General features: G+C 37.3%; 1 protein-coding gene across 1 annotated transcript in view; it reads left to right on the forward strand.

The window, feature by feature from the left end:
* Positions 1-17,014, forward strand: part of GNB4 (G protein subunit beta 4) — a 110,700-nt gene that overhangs the window by 45,542 nt on the left and 48,144 nt on the right. The window contains exon 2 of the mRNA XM_037840136.1: positions 4,478-4,575. Within this exon, the coding sequence (XP_037696064.1) occupies positions 4,519-4,575 (57 nt within the window). The 5' untranslated portion in view covers positions 4,478-4,518. The remainder of the gene's footprint in view (positions 1-4,477; positions 4,576-17,014) is intronic.

Consider the following 17,014-nt stretch of genomic DNA (forward strand, 5'->3'; position numbering starts at 1 on the left):
ATTTTGGAATAGTTTGGAAAATTTTGAAAATGGACTACACATTAGATATTGTAGAATTGTTAATTTTGGGAGGTATGATAATGATATTGTGGTTTGGTAGAAAAAACGTTCTGATATCTTTAGAAATATATATTAAGGTATTTAGGGGTAAAATGACTTAATGTCTGTAATTGACTTTAAAATACTTCAGCAAAAACAAAATGATAAAGCATGTATAGCAAAATGTTAGCCATTGTTAAAACCTATGTGATGGATATTATGGATGTTCATTATACTAATTTCTCTACTTTTTTCCAGTGTTTGAAAATTTTTGTAATAAAGTTGAGAACAAAGTAGACCAAAAGTGAGAGACTGAATATACTAGAAGAAAGGGATAATCAGAAGTGTCACATTACTGAAAAGGTGGGAGTAGATAGAATTCAAATTATAGGGGAAGAATTGGCCCAAATAGGAGGAAGACAGGAGGAGAATATGATGAGCCAGTCATGTATGTGTAGGTTTGCATTATCTAGAAGTGGGAAATTGAAATAATTCGTATCTGATGGCTTCTACTCTCTCTGTGAAGTTGTAGACAAGGTCATCTGCTGCAACAGGAGTTGTGAGAAAGTCAAAAGCTTGAAAAGAGTAGAAAAGAACTGATGTATGGATACTAAGAGTAGAAGTGGTGAGAAAAAAACTATAGGGTTGCCAGGTAGTTTTGAGGGCCTAGTTGAGATCAATGATACGAATTTGTAGCAGAGCTAACATATTCTGTTCTTTTACTTTCACAGTCAATGCTTGGCCACTTGAGTGCTGGCTGAAAGAAAGCAGGTGGTGGTTTCATCCAAGATTATGGTTTTGTCTTTGGGGTGTGACAAGACAGGCAGGGAACACTAGGGTACTTGCGAAAGTGTCGATGAAGTGCTGACCTGGAATCTAGTCTGTATACAAGGGAAAGTGCCACAAACTCACCATTTTCCACATTAGAACCCTCATCTTCTTTCTTATGAATCTTGTCCGTCAGGACTGCAAAGAATCTGGGATTTTACCCTTCTTACAAGCTAATAGATTAGCCCGTTACTGCTGACAGGACTCCTGGGTCAGAAGCAGAATCCTTTATTGCAGCAGGCAGGTAGCATGAGCATGATACTGGTTTTCATTGGTTCCCCATGTACTCCAGGTCCCACAGAGGTGACACCGTAGGCCCGGAGGGGTGCTGTGCATGCACTGGGTTTGTATCACAGCCTAGAAACACTGAGCCTGGGGGATTTACCGCTTTTATAATGAGCAGAAACAAGCCTCTTCTTTGTCTTGGGGGCTTTGTCTCATCTTTCAAGGTTGCTTACTGCAAACACAACCCTGAGAAAGATGGACCAGATAAAATTGATTAGGGCCTTGCATTTTTGGAATATCTAGCAACAATGTGCAGGAATGTTCAGGGCCTGTAGTGTCTTGCTCTCTCAACAGCCTGCCATCTGCAGTGTGGAGGTGGTGAGGGAACTGCTATTCTTTGTTTGCCATTTCTGTTCATGCTACCTCTATCCTTTTGGACACCCAGGTTGGAAAATCTCATTAATTTAGTACGGATGCATAGTCTATCCAGAGTATCTCTGTTGCTAACTGCTTTTGAGGGCCACTTCTATGAAGGTGTGGCTTTTGAGGGGGATGGCAGTAGGGGGATGGGTGAGATGGTTTTGATTGCCCTTAAAAGTTCTACAACCCTTTAGTTCCTCTTGATGCTCCTTTCTAGTACATTAGGAGCTCAACAGGAGGGACCTAAACCAGCCCTCCTTACCCAGGATTTTCAGGAACCCAGAAAATGAAGAGACATCAAAACCAGTTAAGGTTTCTAGGACTTTGTTCCAAGTATGGTCCAGCAAGGGCAATTGGGTGTGTGAATTTTAAAGAATTTTTATGCTGCCAACCTTCAATTTGGCAGAATGATATTCTAGACTGGGTGTAATCTAACCAGTCTGATACTTTCTGAGAAACATAGTAAATTGTTAAATAATTTAAACTTATCAAGAAATGGTTAAGATGTAAGAAGGAATTAACCAACATTTGCTGAAATTTAGATAAGTGGAGAGATATACCACAATATTAAATTGGAAACAATTAGTTAGAATATTAGAGCATTGTCACTTCTTCTCAAACTGTTTTATGGTTTAGTGTCATTGCCATCAAAATCCCAGTGGATTAATTTTTTAATTTGACAAAACAAATGCAAAGTTTACCTGAAAGAATAAAGATTTGTTAACAGCTGATTTGAACTAAGGATAAACACCATTAAGAGAGAACCAAATTCTCTCATGAAAACATTCTCTCTCATGTGAATTTGGAGTTGGGACAGTTACTTTGGGCTATAATCTTGACCTGAGGAGATGTATACCTCAGTCTGTGCTTAGCAGTGCAGAAAAAGTCATTCTATAGAAAGGGAAAAGTAAAGCAGATATAAAGATAAAAATTTAAAGGACAGATGAGAAGGTACAACTGCCAGTTTCTGGTCGCTTCCCAAGGTAGTAATTTCCTACTGCCCTTGGAGGCATCATAAATCCTTAGAATGAATATTCCTTTATTTCTGAAGCTATCTTGGGTTGGTTTCTTTTTTAGTAATAGTATATTTATTATAGTATTATAAATACTATAGTAATATAAATAGTAATAGTAATAGTAATTTAGTATATTCCTAGGAATATAGCAAAGAATAAAACAGACAAGTACTCTGCTTCTAGGAGCATATATTTATTAGAAAGATACAGGCAATAATTAAGGAAATATATGCTAGGTGGTGTTGTGTTATAGTAGGAAAATAAGAGAGAGTAAGGAACCTGCAGAGTGAGAATCCTTGGGTGCCTTTGTGCTGTCAGTGAATGCTTCTCAGCCAATTGCTATCAGCAAATGCTTCTCTGAGAAGATAGCATTTGAGAAGTAAGGGAGCAAGCCGTGAAAGTATTAGGGACAGGAATGTTCCAGGTGAGGGAAGAGCCTATGCAAAGACACGGAGGATAGAATATGCTTTGTGTTTTCAAGTGACATCAAGAAAGCATTTATTTGAGTGGCTGCAGCAGGGTGAGAGAAAGACTGGTAGACAACAAGGTCAGAGGTGTAGGGAATGGTAGAGATTGTATAGGGCTCTGTAGATGAAGATGAAGACTGGTTTTATCCCTAGTATAGTGGAAAACCATTGGAGGATTTAAAGCAGAAGAGTGACTTGTGTTGTAAAAGGTTCACTAGTTGTTGTATTTAGAATAGATTGGAGAGTGGTCAAGGGCAGTAGAAAGGAGAAAAGGTGAAAAATGATGGTGACTTGAACTAATGGTATTAGAAGTGGAGATAATCAGAATTGATTAGATCCTGGATAGCTTTTTTAAAAATTTTTATTTTTTGTTTTTTTTCTAAGGGTAGATAATAGTTTTGTTTTTTTCCTTGCAATTTTATTGAGATATAGTCACATACCTAGTCATGGTTTACAATCAGTTGTTCACAGTATCATCATACAGTTGTGCTTTCATCACTGTGATCAATTTTTGAACATATTCATTACTCCAAAAAAAATAAAAATAAAAAAAAGAACACCCAAAACAACCCATCCCCCACACAATTATTCATTTACTTTTTTGTCCCCATTTTTCTACTCATTTGTTCATACACTGGATAAAGGGAGTGTGAGCCACAAGGTTTTCACAGTCACATGGTCACATCATGTAATCTGTATAGTTATACACAAGAATAAAGGCTACTGGGTTGCAGTTCAGCAGTTTCAGGTATTTCCTTCTAGCTCTTCTAACACACTAAAAACTAAAAAGGGGTAGCTATATAATGCATAAGAATAACTTCCAGAATGACCTCTTGACTCCATTTGAAATCTCTCAGCCCCTGAAACTTTGTTTCATTTCTCTTTCCCCTTTTGGTCAAAAAGGTGTTCTCAGTCCCACGATGCCGGGTCCAGACTCCATCCTGGGATTCATGTCCTGCATTGCCAGGGAGATTTTCACCCCTGGGAGTCATGTCCCACCAATTTTGCTGATGGATTGGATGTAGAGTATGCGATAAATAGAGAAGTTAAAGATGACTACCAAGTTTTTGGCCTAAGCAGTTGGAAGGATAGAATTGCCATTTACTGAGATGGGGAAGACTTGGGGTGGAGTGAAATTCAATTTTGAAGCATTAAGTTTGAGGTGCCTATTAGACATCTTAAGTAGGGATGGCTGTTGGTGTCATCTGTACTATCATAAAGTATTTCTCACTGGACTGCATTCTGATACTAATTCTGTGTAATTCAGTCTTGAATACTACAACTCAAGATTTCTCTTCCATAAAACCCTTCAGTAAATAATAAATAATGTAGATCCGTATTTACTAAGCCACTTTAAGTTCCATTAATAATTGTCTCATTTAAGTTGGTAAAGGACAAAAAGGAGTTTTATGTCAATATTTTCAAAGTAGATTAATATGAAAATGGAAAGTTAAAAGTTTCTCTCTCTCTCTTTTTGAACAGTTGTTTTCACTTGTTATTCCTGAGGTAAACAAATTGAAAAGATGAGTGAACTGGAACAGTTGAGGCAGGAAGCAGAACAGCTGCGAAATCACATCCAGGTAAGAGCTAACTTCTCATTTTGAAACCCTAACACATTTATTTAGTATCATCAGTGTACAAAATTGCTTTGGTTTACCAGCCTATGTATATTAAATATCTGTGTAGACTAATAATGCCTTCTGCATTTCTAAACAGTTAATATTATTGTTGATGTTTTATACACACACACACACACACACACACACATACAAATACACATATCCTTTCTAAAAGATAAATATAATTCATTCTTATGCCCACACCTGGAATTATAGTTTGATTTGGGTGCAATATTATGAAGCAGATACTATCACATTGTAATATAGTGTGAAAATACTGATGTGTAATAAAACAACATTAAATTGCAGAAAAACGTTAAAAATTATTATGGCACTTTTGGTTTTAAGGTGGCAGAATAAAGACATGTCTGGCATCTTTTATTCCTGGAGATGAACTCAAAACAGTAGGAAGCATAGGAAACAAAAGCAAGCTCCATATTTAACAAAACTAAAAGACATATAGAATTTAACCCTTAATAGGATGAGAAACAGTCAAATGCAGTGGTGCAACAGGGTATGGGAAGACTCTGAAGAGATGCCTGCAGCACTCCCTAAGGGCCAACACAAACAGTCTTTTGCTTGGAAGAAGGGAAACACGTGCTTCCCCTTATTTAGTTGACACTGAAGAATATCAGGGAAGGCAGAGCTTAAAATGAAATGATACAGATATGCTAACTTTTAGGAAGTCTTTTCGTGATTAGCAGGTTAGAGGAGAGAGACTTTGAATTGTGAGTAGCCTGGAAATTGCCTACTTCTTTTGGCCAGGAAAAGTTTCTAATATAAATGAAGAATTTCATCACGAAGTAGGGAGAATCCCTGATAATTTGGAATACTGCTGTGTCCCTCCCCAATATGAACCTCTTGCAAATAGCTATTTCAGAAGGACTCATCTAATTTCAAAGTGAGGCATAAGCAAAAAGGAACATGTGTAGGATCTATACAAAGATGTTACAAGAAAAGAGACAAAGAGCAGGAAAACAAGAGACAAATGAAGGATATGCACTAGAAAATTCTTGATGCTGAGGAGATGGAAGTCTTAACCAGAGTTATTACCATGAATTTAAGGAACCTAATCAATGTTGGTAAAATATGGCTAGACAATATAGTGAGGTGAAACGTGAGCTAGTAGAACTCAGGAGGAAGATAAAAAAGAAATATAAAACCATCACAGAAATGAAGACCAAATTGGGAGCAGCAATAAGAGACAGTAAATATTGTTGAAAACAAACAAACAAACAGTAGGCCAGTTTTAAGAAAAGTGAGCTGATAAAATGGAAAGGAACATAGAATTTTAAAAAAAAGAGATTGGTATTTATAGTAAACAGAGATTGTCCAACATACACGTACTTAGAGTTCCTAAGAAAAGAATAGAAAGTGCAGAAAAAATATTTAAAGGTAAAACGCAAGAAAATTCTCCAGAAATAGAAGTCTTAACTCAACAAATTCAAAAGGCACAGTGTGTCCCAGGAAAAGTGGGGTAACATCAGATATATATTGGCAAGATTAATGTACTTCAGAGTTGATAAAAAAATCTTTTGAACATCCAGGGGAAATTTTCATGTTATTTATATAGGGAGAATTATTAGGCTTGTCTTAAATTTCTTTAAAGTGGTATTCATGTTTGAAGAGAACAAAGAAAGTCCTGGAAATTTTTCAAAGAAATTGTAGTATAAAACAACAGACCAACATTTTTAAACATCCAAGAAACTCAAGGAATGTAGTTCTCATAAACACTTTATAAAAATTACCAGAGAACAAACTTCACCAGCCAAGTGAAAAACTACAGAGAAAGGACAGATAAGCATTGAATTCATATTACTGTAACATGTAGGTATTGAGCAAAATATAAATAGGTAGGTTATACTTTTTTTTAACTTATTTTGAAATACTTTCAAACTTACAGGACAGTTACAAAATGAATACAAATTCTATATAGAGAACTCCAGTGTGTCCCCACACACCCAGATAACCATATCCACAAATTTTAATCTCTTACCAACTTTGCCTTATAATTCTATTGTCTCTTTGTCTAGTATCTATCTATCTTTCTATGTATGTATGTATGTATGTATCTATCTTCTGAACATTTGACAGAGGGTTGCACACATCATATTCCTTGACCACAAAATACTTCCATGTACATTTCCTAAGAACAAGGATATTCACTTATGTAACCATTTTACATATAGTTATCAAGTTCAAAAATTTAACATTGATATAAAGCTTACATTCTATATTTCAGTTTTTTCTCGTGTCCCAATAGTGTTCTTTTGAGTCTTTTCTCCTCCATTCTTAGATCTCATCCAGTATCATGTATTTCATTTAGTTGTTATCTCTTTACTTTTTCTTTCTTTCTTTTTTAATTGTGGAAACATACATACAACATAAATCTTCCCATCCCAACTCTTCCCAAGCATACTGTTCAGTGGAATTAATCACATTCACAGTGTTGTAGTACCCTCACCACCATCCATTATTATAACTTTCCCTTGACCCCAAACAGAAACCCTGTGCTCATTTTGCATTAACTTCCCATTGCCTCAGCCCCCCATCCCTGGTAACTTGCGTTCTACTTTCTGTAACTGTTTGCATGTTCTTTGGTATTTTCTTTGTGGTTACCTTGGGGCTTATTTAAACATCCACAATCTGTGACAATCTTGTTTCCTTTGATACCAACATAACAATTTCAATAGCATACATAAACTATGTTCCTTTACCCCTCCATCCCTTTATGTAGTTCTTGTCACAAATTAAATATTTATAAGAGTCCAAACCACTGATTTCTGTATTTGCCTTTAACATACTGTAGGAAGTAAAAAATGGAGTTACAATAAACAATGCAATAGTACTGACTTTTATATTTGCCCATATCATCTTTAGTGGAGATCATTATTTCATCATGTGGATACAGTCAGTTGTCTGGTGTCCTTTCGTTTCAACATGCAGAACTCCTTTTAACATTTCTTGTAGGGCCAGTCTAGTAGAGACAAAATCCCTTAGTTTTTATTTATCTGTAAATGTCTTAACTCTTCCCTCATTTTTGAAAGACAGTTATGCTGGATACAGAGTTCTTGGTCAGTTGTTTTTTGCTTTCAGAACTTTAAATGTCTTCCCATTACCTTCTTGCATCCATGATTTTTGATGAGAAATTGGTATTTAATCTTTTTGAGGATCCCCTATATGTGACACGTTGCTCTCTCTGGCAGCTTTCAGAATTCTCTCTTTTCTTTGGCATTCAACTGTTTGATTATTACACGGCGCAGGGTGGGCCTGTCTGGGTTTATGCTGTTTGGAGATGGCTGAGTGTCTTGGAGGTATATATATTCAAGTCTTTTGTTAAATTTGGGAAGTTTTTGCCCATTTTTTCTTTGAATATTCTGTCTGTCCCTTTCTCTTTTTCTTCTTCTGGGGCTCCCACAATGCCTTTATTTGGCACACTTGGGGGTGTCCCAGACGTTCCTCAAACTCTATTCACTTTTCTTCATTCTTTCTTACTTCTCCTCAGACTGCATGATTTCAGTTGTCTTGTCTTCAGGTTCACTGATTTCTTCTGCCTACTCCAGTCTGCTGTTGAACACTCCCCCTCCAGGGAATTTTAAATTTCTGTTACTGTAGTCTTCAGCTGTGTTTGGTTCCTTTTCATATTTTGATATTCTCTTTGTGTTCATCCATCATTTTCTTGATTTCCTTTAGTTCCTTGTCCATGTTTTCCTTTGAGCATATTTAGGACCATTTCTGTCTGGAATGTCCTAGGTCTGATCCTTCTCATTGATGATTTCTTAGGCTTTAATCTTCTCTTTTGCTTTGGCCATCACTTCCTGTTTCTTTGTATGTTTTGTAATCTTATGTTGAAACCTGGACATTTTGTTATTTTGGTGTGTTATTGCTGGACTTAAGACTTTGAGGCATCTGTTCCTTAAGCTGTATTCAGCTAGTATTATGACAGAGCTTTCCTTTAATGCTAGGAGCTAATATAAAATAAAAATAAGGAAAAAAAGAAAACACATTTCCCAGTTTTTGAAGACTGACCTGTGTCAGTGCTCTCCTTCAGCTTATCCATAAAATGAATTTGCAAAATAGCTCCAGGCCACAGCATAGGAGTCTCCCTCATTTTTCCTACATATGCTTCTTGTTTTGGTCATGTGCTTGTGGCCCTAGGAATTCCCATGTTTACACATACAAGAATATCCCCTCTTCCTAAGAAAGTTTCCTCACAGTTGGATTCTGTACTGTATGGCCTGCAGCCAGCAATCCCTTGCCCCAGGCAGTATGACTTGACTGTCCCACAGCATTCTTTAGGAGAGCTCAGTGAGCTGCTTTTTACACACAGGGCAATCATGGGACTGCGAGTCCCTCAGGCTACCACCAGAGAGCTTGGGCCAGACGTAGTTGATCCCAGTATGTGCACGAGGGTTACTCTCTCCCTGTGGAACCTCCCTGTGGGATCTGCACGGGGCATCCAGGCCAGCTCCACTCCAAGCCAGTGAGTGTTTGGGAGAGAAGCCAACCAGGGCACCTCACGATCCTACCACTTTTAAATTTTTGAAAGCGGCCTTTTTCTTGATTCACTGTTTGCTGTGTTATTGCAGATTTTAACTGGAGCTTTTAGAAAGATGTTTCTGGCAATTCTTGCTGGTTGTTCAAAGCTTCTGTGGTGTCATCAGAGGCCCAGAATGTCTCACTCTGCCATCTTGATCCTGTCATTACTTTTTATGCCTTTGCTTTTGGATCCTATAGAAAGTAAAAAGTGGATATACAAATCTGGAATACTATTGTACTAGCATTTATATTTTCCTGTACTGGAAATCTTTATTTCTTCAAACAGTTTTAGGGCATTATCTAGTAACCTTTCCTGTCAATATGAAGAACTCCCTTTCACATTGCTTGTAGGGCTGGTGTAATGGTCATGAATGCCCTCAGTTTTCACTTATCTGGGAATGTTTTAATCTTGACTTTTTTTTTTTTTAAGCAGTTTTATTGAGATAAATTCACATAATGTGCAATCCATCTAAAGTGTACAATCACTGTATTCTAGTATATTCACAAAGTTGTACATGCATCACCACAATCAATTCTAGAACATTTTCACCCTGAAGAGGGTTCACTGTATTATACAGTTCCATGTTTTGTCTTCTGGCTTTCCTTCTAGTGACATACACAACCCTAAACTTTTCCTTTCAGCCACTATCACACTCATATATCATTGCTGTTAGTTATGCTCACTATACTGTGCTCCTAACACTTCTTTCCATTTCTAGACACTTAAATCAACCTTATTACATATTCTGCACAAATTCATCAACTCCCTATTCTCTGCCCTCATTCTATCTTCTGGTGATCTGTGTTCTAGATATTAACAACTTGAGTTTGCTAGTTATATTTAGTTCCTATTTAGTGAGGTCATACAATATTTGTGCTTTTGTGTCTTATTTCACTCAACATAATGTCCTCAAGGCTCATCCATGTAGTCACATGTGTCATGACTTCATTTCTTCTTACAACTGAATAATATTCCCTCATATATATATATACCATATTTTGTTTATCCATTCATTGGTTGATGGACATCTGGGTTATTTCCATCTTTTGGCAAAATGCTGCTGTGTACATCAGTGTGCAAATGTCTATTCATGTTCCTCCTTTCACTTCTCCTGAATATATACCTGGTAGCAGGATTGCAAGATCATATGGCAGTTCTATGCTTAGCTTCCTGAGGAACCACCAAACTGCCTTCCACAGCAGCTGCACCATTCTGTATTCCCAGCAACAGTGAATATGTGTTCCTTTTTCTCCACATCCTCGCCAACACTTGCAGTTTTCTGCCTTTTGAAATAGTGGCCATTCTAGTAGGCGTGAAATGATATCTCATTGTAGTTTTCGTTTTTCCTTAATAGCTAGTGATGTTGAACAACTTTTCATGTACTTTTAGTACTTTTTAGCCATTTGTATATCATCTTTGGAAAAATGTCTATTCATGAGTTTTGCCCATTTTTTAATTGGGTTGTTTGTCTTTTTATTGCTGAGTGGTAGGATCTCTTTATATGTCCTGTATAGTAAACCGTTACCGGATATGTGGATTCCAAATGTTTTCTCCCATTGAGTAGGCTGCTGTTCTGGTTTGCTAATGCTGCCATTTTGCCAAACACCAGAAATGGATTGGCTTTTATAAAGGGGGTTTATTTGGTTACAAAGCTACAGTCTTAAGGCCATAAAGTGTCCAAGGTAAAGCATCAGCAATCTTGTACCTTCACTGAAGGATGCCTGATGGCATCCGGAAAACCTCTGTTAGCTGGGAGGGCACGTGACTGGCATCTGCTCCAGAGTTCTGGTTTCAAAGTGGCTTTCTCCAAAATGTCAGTGCCAGCTTCCAATGGCCATCTTCAAAATGTGTCTCACAGCTACAGCTCTTCTTCAAAATGTCACTCTCAGTTGCTCTGAGGTCCTTCTGTCTGTGAATTCCTTCATTCGACTCCAGTGATCCAATTAACACCCACCCTGAATGGGCAGGGTAACACCTCCATGGAAATTATCCAATCGAATGTTTCACTCACAGTTGATTGAGTCACATCTCCATGGAGACACTCAAAGGATTCCAGTCGAATCACTAATACATCTGCCCCCACAAGATTGCATCAAAGAATATGGCTTTTGGCAGGAGTAATATATCCAAATGAGCACAGCTGCCTTTTCACTCTCTTGACAAACTCCTTTGAAGCACAAAAGTATTTGAGGATGTCCAATATATTTTTTTTCTTTTGTTGCTTGTGCTTTAGGTGTGTGTAAGGCCTATGAAACCACCTCCTACCACAAGATCTTGAAGATGCTTCCCTGCGTTTTCTTCTAAGAGTTTTATGTTTCTGGCTTTTATTTTTAGGTCTTTGATCCATTTTGAGTTAGTTTTTGTATAGATTGTGAGATAGGGCTCCTCTTTCATTCTTTTGAATATGGATATCCAGTTCTCCCATTTGTTGAAAAGACTGGTTTTTCCAGTTGGGTGGACTTGGCAGCTTTGTCAAAAATCAGTTGACCATAGGTGTGTGTGTCTATTTTTGAACTCTCAATTTGATTCCATTGGTTAATATGTCTATCTTTTTGCCAATATCATGCTTTTTTTTTTTTTTTTAATCATTATAGCTTTGTAATATGCTTTAAAGTCAGGAAGTGAGAGTCCTCCCAACTTCATTTTTCTTTTACAAGATGTTTTTGGCTTACCCTTCCAAATAAATTTGGTAGTTGGCTTTTCCAGTTGTGCAAAGTAGATTGTGGGAATTTTGATTGGGATTGCATTGAATCTGTAAATCAATTTGGGTAGAACTGACGTCTTAACAATGTTTAGTCTTCAAGCCATGAACACAGTACGTTCTTCCATTTATTTAGTTTTTTGATTTCTTTTAGCAGTGCTTTGTAGTTTTCTGAATACATGTCCTTTACATCCTTGCTTAAGTTTATCCCTAGTTATTTGATTTTTTTAGTTGCTCTCCTTCATTTCTGAATGACAGTTTCACTGGATATAGAATCTTGGTTGGCAATTATTTTTCTTTCAGCACTTTGAATGTCATCTGCTGCCTTCTTGCCTCCAGGGTTTCTGATGCGTAATTGGCCTTTAATCTTACTGAGGCTCCCTTGTACATGATGCATTGCTTCTCTCTTGCAGCTTTCAGGATTCTTTTCTTTACCTTTGGCATTGGACAGTTTGATTATAATGTGTCTGCTTGTAGATCTCTGAGTTTCTTCTGTTTTTGAGTTTGTTGAACTTGTCTGTGTATATTTGTGTCTTTTGTTAAATTTGAGAGGTTTTCAGACATTATTTCTTCAAATTCTCTTTCTGCCTGTCTCTCTATTTTTCTTCTGAGACTTCCATATTGCGTGTAATTTATGCTTTATTGTGTCCCACAGGTTTCTCTGGCTCTTTTCACTTTTCTTCTTTCTTTTTTCTTTCTGTTCCTGAGACAGAATAATTTCAATTGTCTTATCTTCAAGTTCACTGATTATTTCTTCTGCCAACTTCCATCTCCTGTTGAACTCCTTTGGGGAATTTTTAATTTCAGTTATTATGGTCATTTTAATATTTTAATGTGTTAACTCTGGAATTTAGTCCACCAGGTGTCTGTTCCTTAAGTTCGTGCTCTGCTAGTGTTATGACAGAGATTGTCTGTATGTTAGGAAATCAACCATTAGGTTGATTTCTTCTTGATTCAGTGTGTGCTCAGTTAACTAACCCATTAGCTGTTTTCTGGAGTTCTGAGACAGATGGTTCTGTTGGTTTTTGCTGGCTCCTTATAGATTCTGTGGGAGATGGAACCCTGGAGTGTCTCACTCTGCCACCATGATGACATATTCTCCTAAAGAATGTGCCTGAAATCAGGAGAAAAGTTGTCTTCAGGAGTTCAAATGAAATTTGATGGTATTACAAAAGCTGGTTTTATATGCCTTGAATGTTCTGCATGTGAAATGGAGACAATTATAATTTTGGAAATGTTTTATCTTCAGTTGTGATAATCTTCAAATGTCATTGGCTCTTAACATGTTAAGTGGACATTGAGTCCTGTCTGGGTGTCCATGTTGCTGCCGGCTGTGACCCAAGACTCTCACAGCTCATGCTCTTCACCATGGTGCAGCCTGGGCAGCAGGAGAGAGAACCTGAAGCAGTAGTTGAATTTTTAATAGCGGTGTCTATTTAAAGCCTTTCTTTCTCATCCCGCTTCATACCATATTTTATCAGTGTTCTCTAGTTTCCTTAAACTTCCCTCCCTTTTTCCCTCAACTTCCCCCATCTCTTATAGCAGATATTTTCAACATATAACTCATGAAGGTCTACGCCACCCAATGTGAAATCTTTTAACCTAATAAATTTCACTTCACATTTTCTCTTCCTCCCCTCCTCCTCTCCAAAGGAAATTCTTTTTTCAATATGAAGGATCCCACTCCTCATGGATACTCACTCCATTCATTACCCTTTAACTCACTTGCATCTTCCGACTGTTCTGTTTAAGGAAGTATGTTGACACCTTTTCTGCCCTCATTCTCTCCACCCATCAGAAACATGAATAGATAGAAAGATGATAACTTTCTTTGATTACCTTTTCCCTCTAAGTGAGTTTCCCATTAGTACCAAAATTTTAAAAAGAGGAATCTATTATTTCCTATCCTTCCAGTTTCTTACCACTCCACTGTCAGAGGATTTTGTCTCTACTACTCTTTTGAAGCCACTCTCTTAAGGAACACCAGTGATGGAATTAATCAGCAACAGTTTCTTTGCAGTTCACATCCTATTTGACTTTGTGCAGCTTTTAAAATTGTTGATCCTCTCCTTCCTTAAGCTTATGTTTCCTCCTTTGCTTCCCTCACATCCCTCTCAGATGAGTCTCATTCCTGAGTTCTTTTCTTCCATCTACCTTTTAAATGCTGGTTTCCCTGAGTTTCATCCACAGATGTTTACTCTTCTCACTGTCTCATCTCATCCATCTCCATGACTCGGAATATTTTTATGCAGATGACTCACAGTACTTTTGTGTTGTGTTGTTGTTTTAGTAAATAGTTAGAGTGCCCCTTCTGTATCAGATCTGTGATAGGCAGTAGAGATTTGGATGTGAATAAGAAATCTGAGCTGTTGATACCTTAGGTATCTGAACAAGGCTGTCAAAGGAGAGGTGTATTTTGCCTGCAATGATCAGAGACTAATCTGATCATTGCAGGCTTCAGACTAATCTGTGAATTATGTGTTACTGCCACCATCAGAACGAATTCTCCGCCATTTCTGCCTTCGTTGTGCCTCTTGCTCCAGATACTTAGCAGGAGCAACTGATTGGCCAAGCAGATGGTCACATGCCCATCTCATCTAATCCCCACAGCAACTCTGAGGGAGATGATAATCATTCATTTTGTAGTTGAGGAACTGAGGCTCAGTGAGATTAATTAACTTGCCAGGGTAACATGTCTAGTAAATACTGAATCCAGTATTAAGAGCAGATATGTTTTGATTCCAAAGCCTTTGCTCTCTGTTTCAGTTTGCTAAAGCTGTGGGAATGCAATATTCCAGAAATGGGTTGGGTTTTTCAATGGGGTTTTATTAGGTTACAAATTTACACTTCTAAGGCCATGAAAATTCCAAATTAAGGCATCAAGAGGAAGATACCTTCTCTGAGGAAAGGCTGCTGGCATCCAGGGTTCCTCTGTCACATGCTGATGTCTGCTGGTTCTTCTCTCCTGGTTCTGGTTTCAAGAGCTGTCTCCAAATGTTCCTGGGTATTTCTAAGCTCTCTGGGCCTTTAACTGTCTTTTATCCTCTTCACAAAGGACTCCAGTAAAGGATTAAGACCTACCTTGAATGGGCTGGGTCACATCTCAATTGAAATAGCCTAACCAAAAGGTCCCACCCACAGTAAGTCTGCTCCCACAAGAATGTATTAAAAAAACATGGTCTTTTCTGGAATGCATAACAGAGTCAAACCAGCACACTTTGTCACCAATGCTGCATTACCTCTCAGCCTTATTTCCTAACTCCCCTGAAACCTGTGCTGTAGCTGTACTGGGCTGTTGCCATTCCCTGAAAATGTGTTGTTTTTTCCTACTTCATTGCCTTCTTTGTTTTCTTTGCCTGGAATTGTACCACCTCTGCTCAAGTTTTGCTCCTTAAAGTCCTCTCCTTTCAGTCTTTATCTTCCCTTAAAAAACTTTTTCAGACAGATTATTCCCTGTGGTTGTATGGAGCTGTGTATACTCCAGAAAAACAAGTTCTTAAACTTAATCCATTCATAAGGGTGTGAACCCATTGTAAGCAGGACCTTTTGATAAAGTTACTTCAGTTAAGGGGTAGCCCACCTTAATCAGGATGCGTCTTAATCTTATTACTGGAGTCTTTTATAAGCGGAATGAAATTCAAGCATAGATAAAGAAAGCCACAGAGGGACTAGCCAGAAGCTGAACATCACTGGAACCCATAAGAGAAGAGAGAGACCACGAGACACTGCCATGTGCTCTACCATGTGAAAAGCTAAGGACCAGGAATTGTTGGCAGCCAGACACAGAATGGCCAGTCTTTGGGCCAAAAGAATTGCCATGTTGATGCCTTGATTTGGACTTTTTTTCTAATCTCAAAACCATGAGCCATTAAATTCCCATTGTTTAAGCCAGTTGATTGCATGGTATTTGCTTGAGCAGCCAAAGAAACTAATAAACTTGGATTTATTCCCTTTCTTTTATTGGAAGTCAGCATGGCATAATGGAAAGTGTATTAGCTTCACCTTTTAGTTATTTTCTGGCTGTGAGCAAGTTTCTTAACTATTTGAATCTTGGTATCTTTTCTGTAAAATGAAAATACCAGTGTCTGTTTTATAGATTTGTGATAGGATTAAGTGAAAACCGTATGAAGGACTCAGCCCAGTGCTCATAAGTGGCTGTTCCTTATTTGTGTGGAACCTTGTACTTCTGTTTCAGGGCTGTTTGCAGCCTGTCTTGTACTACAGTTCCTTGTGCACATTTCCTTCTACTACATGTACTTCGATGGAAAATTCTGTGTCTTGATCATCTTTGTATCTCGCCATCATCCTAAGCACAATGTCATGGTGCAGGTGCTCCCTGAATCATTCCCTCTCGTGTTTTCAAGTAACCACATGTATAAAAACACCATGTACTTTTCTTCTCGCTAATTTGAGACCTTTCCTTCATTCTTTCCTTTCTTTCTGCGACCCTTCTAGAAATATAATTAAAGTATATTTTTACCTAAGTATGGTGTAAATGCATGGCATAATATAACTGTGATATTTGATGCAATAAATGATTTATTTTAAATTTTAAAAAAGGAACAAAAAGAGAATATATATATAGATTTTATTTTCTTTCCTAATTGTTACCTCTTTGGTTTGGAACCAGAAATTTGTTACCTTTCTTTTGCACAAAGTTATCAGTATTAGGTCTTGTATTTCTTGTTGTGAACAGTATAGAATTCAGCCTTTACTTGGGAATAATTCTTTTATTTTCAGTTGTATAAGAAATAATAGTGTTCATGAAAGTAAGTTCTCAATGTGAATGGAATGTTTCCATATTGTAAGCTTGCAAATAACTACTGGTAAGGTATTTGTAGAATTCTTGTATCCCAAAATGACATTTTAATTTTCGGTACTGATTTGCACTTTAGTTCAATAACTTACATTTGCAGTTTTTAAAATATACTTCTTATTATTAATATAATCTCTCTGAGGGAAAGGATTTTTTTAATTCACTGCTAAATTCATAGTGCCTATAAGAGTGCCTGGCATGTAGTGACTAATTAATAGATTTTTGTTGAATGACTGAATAAAAAAAGATGACCTGAACAGTGTTAGTTCATTTTTATAAAGCTTGAAATCAGAGAACTTTTTGAAAAATTTATTCTTCAACTCCACCATTTTTGGAACATGGC

Source organism: Choloepus didactylus, chromosome 1 (genome assembly GCF_015220235.1).
Source record: "Choloepus didactylus isolate mChoDid1 chromosome 1, mChoDid1.pri, whole genome shotgun sequence".
NCBI classification, from domain to species: domain Eukaryota; kingdom Metazoa; phylum Chordata; class Mammalia; order Pilosa; family Megalonychidae; genus Choloepus; species Choloepus didactylus.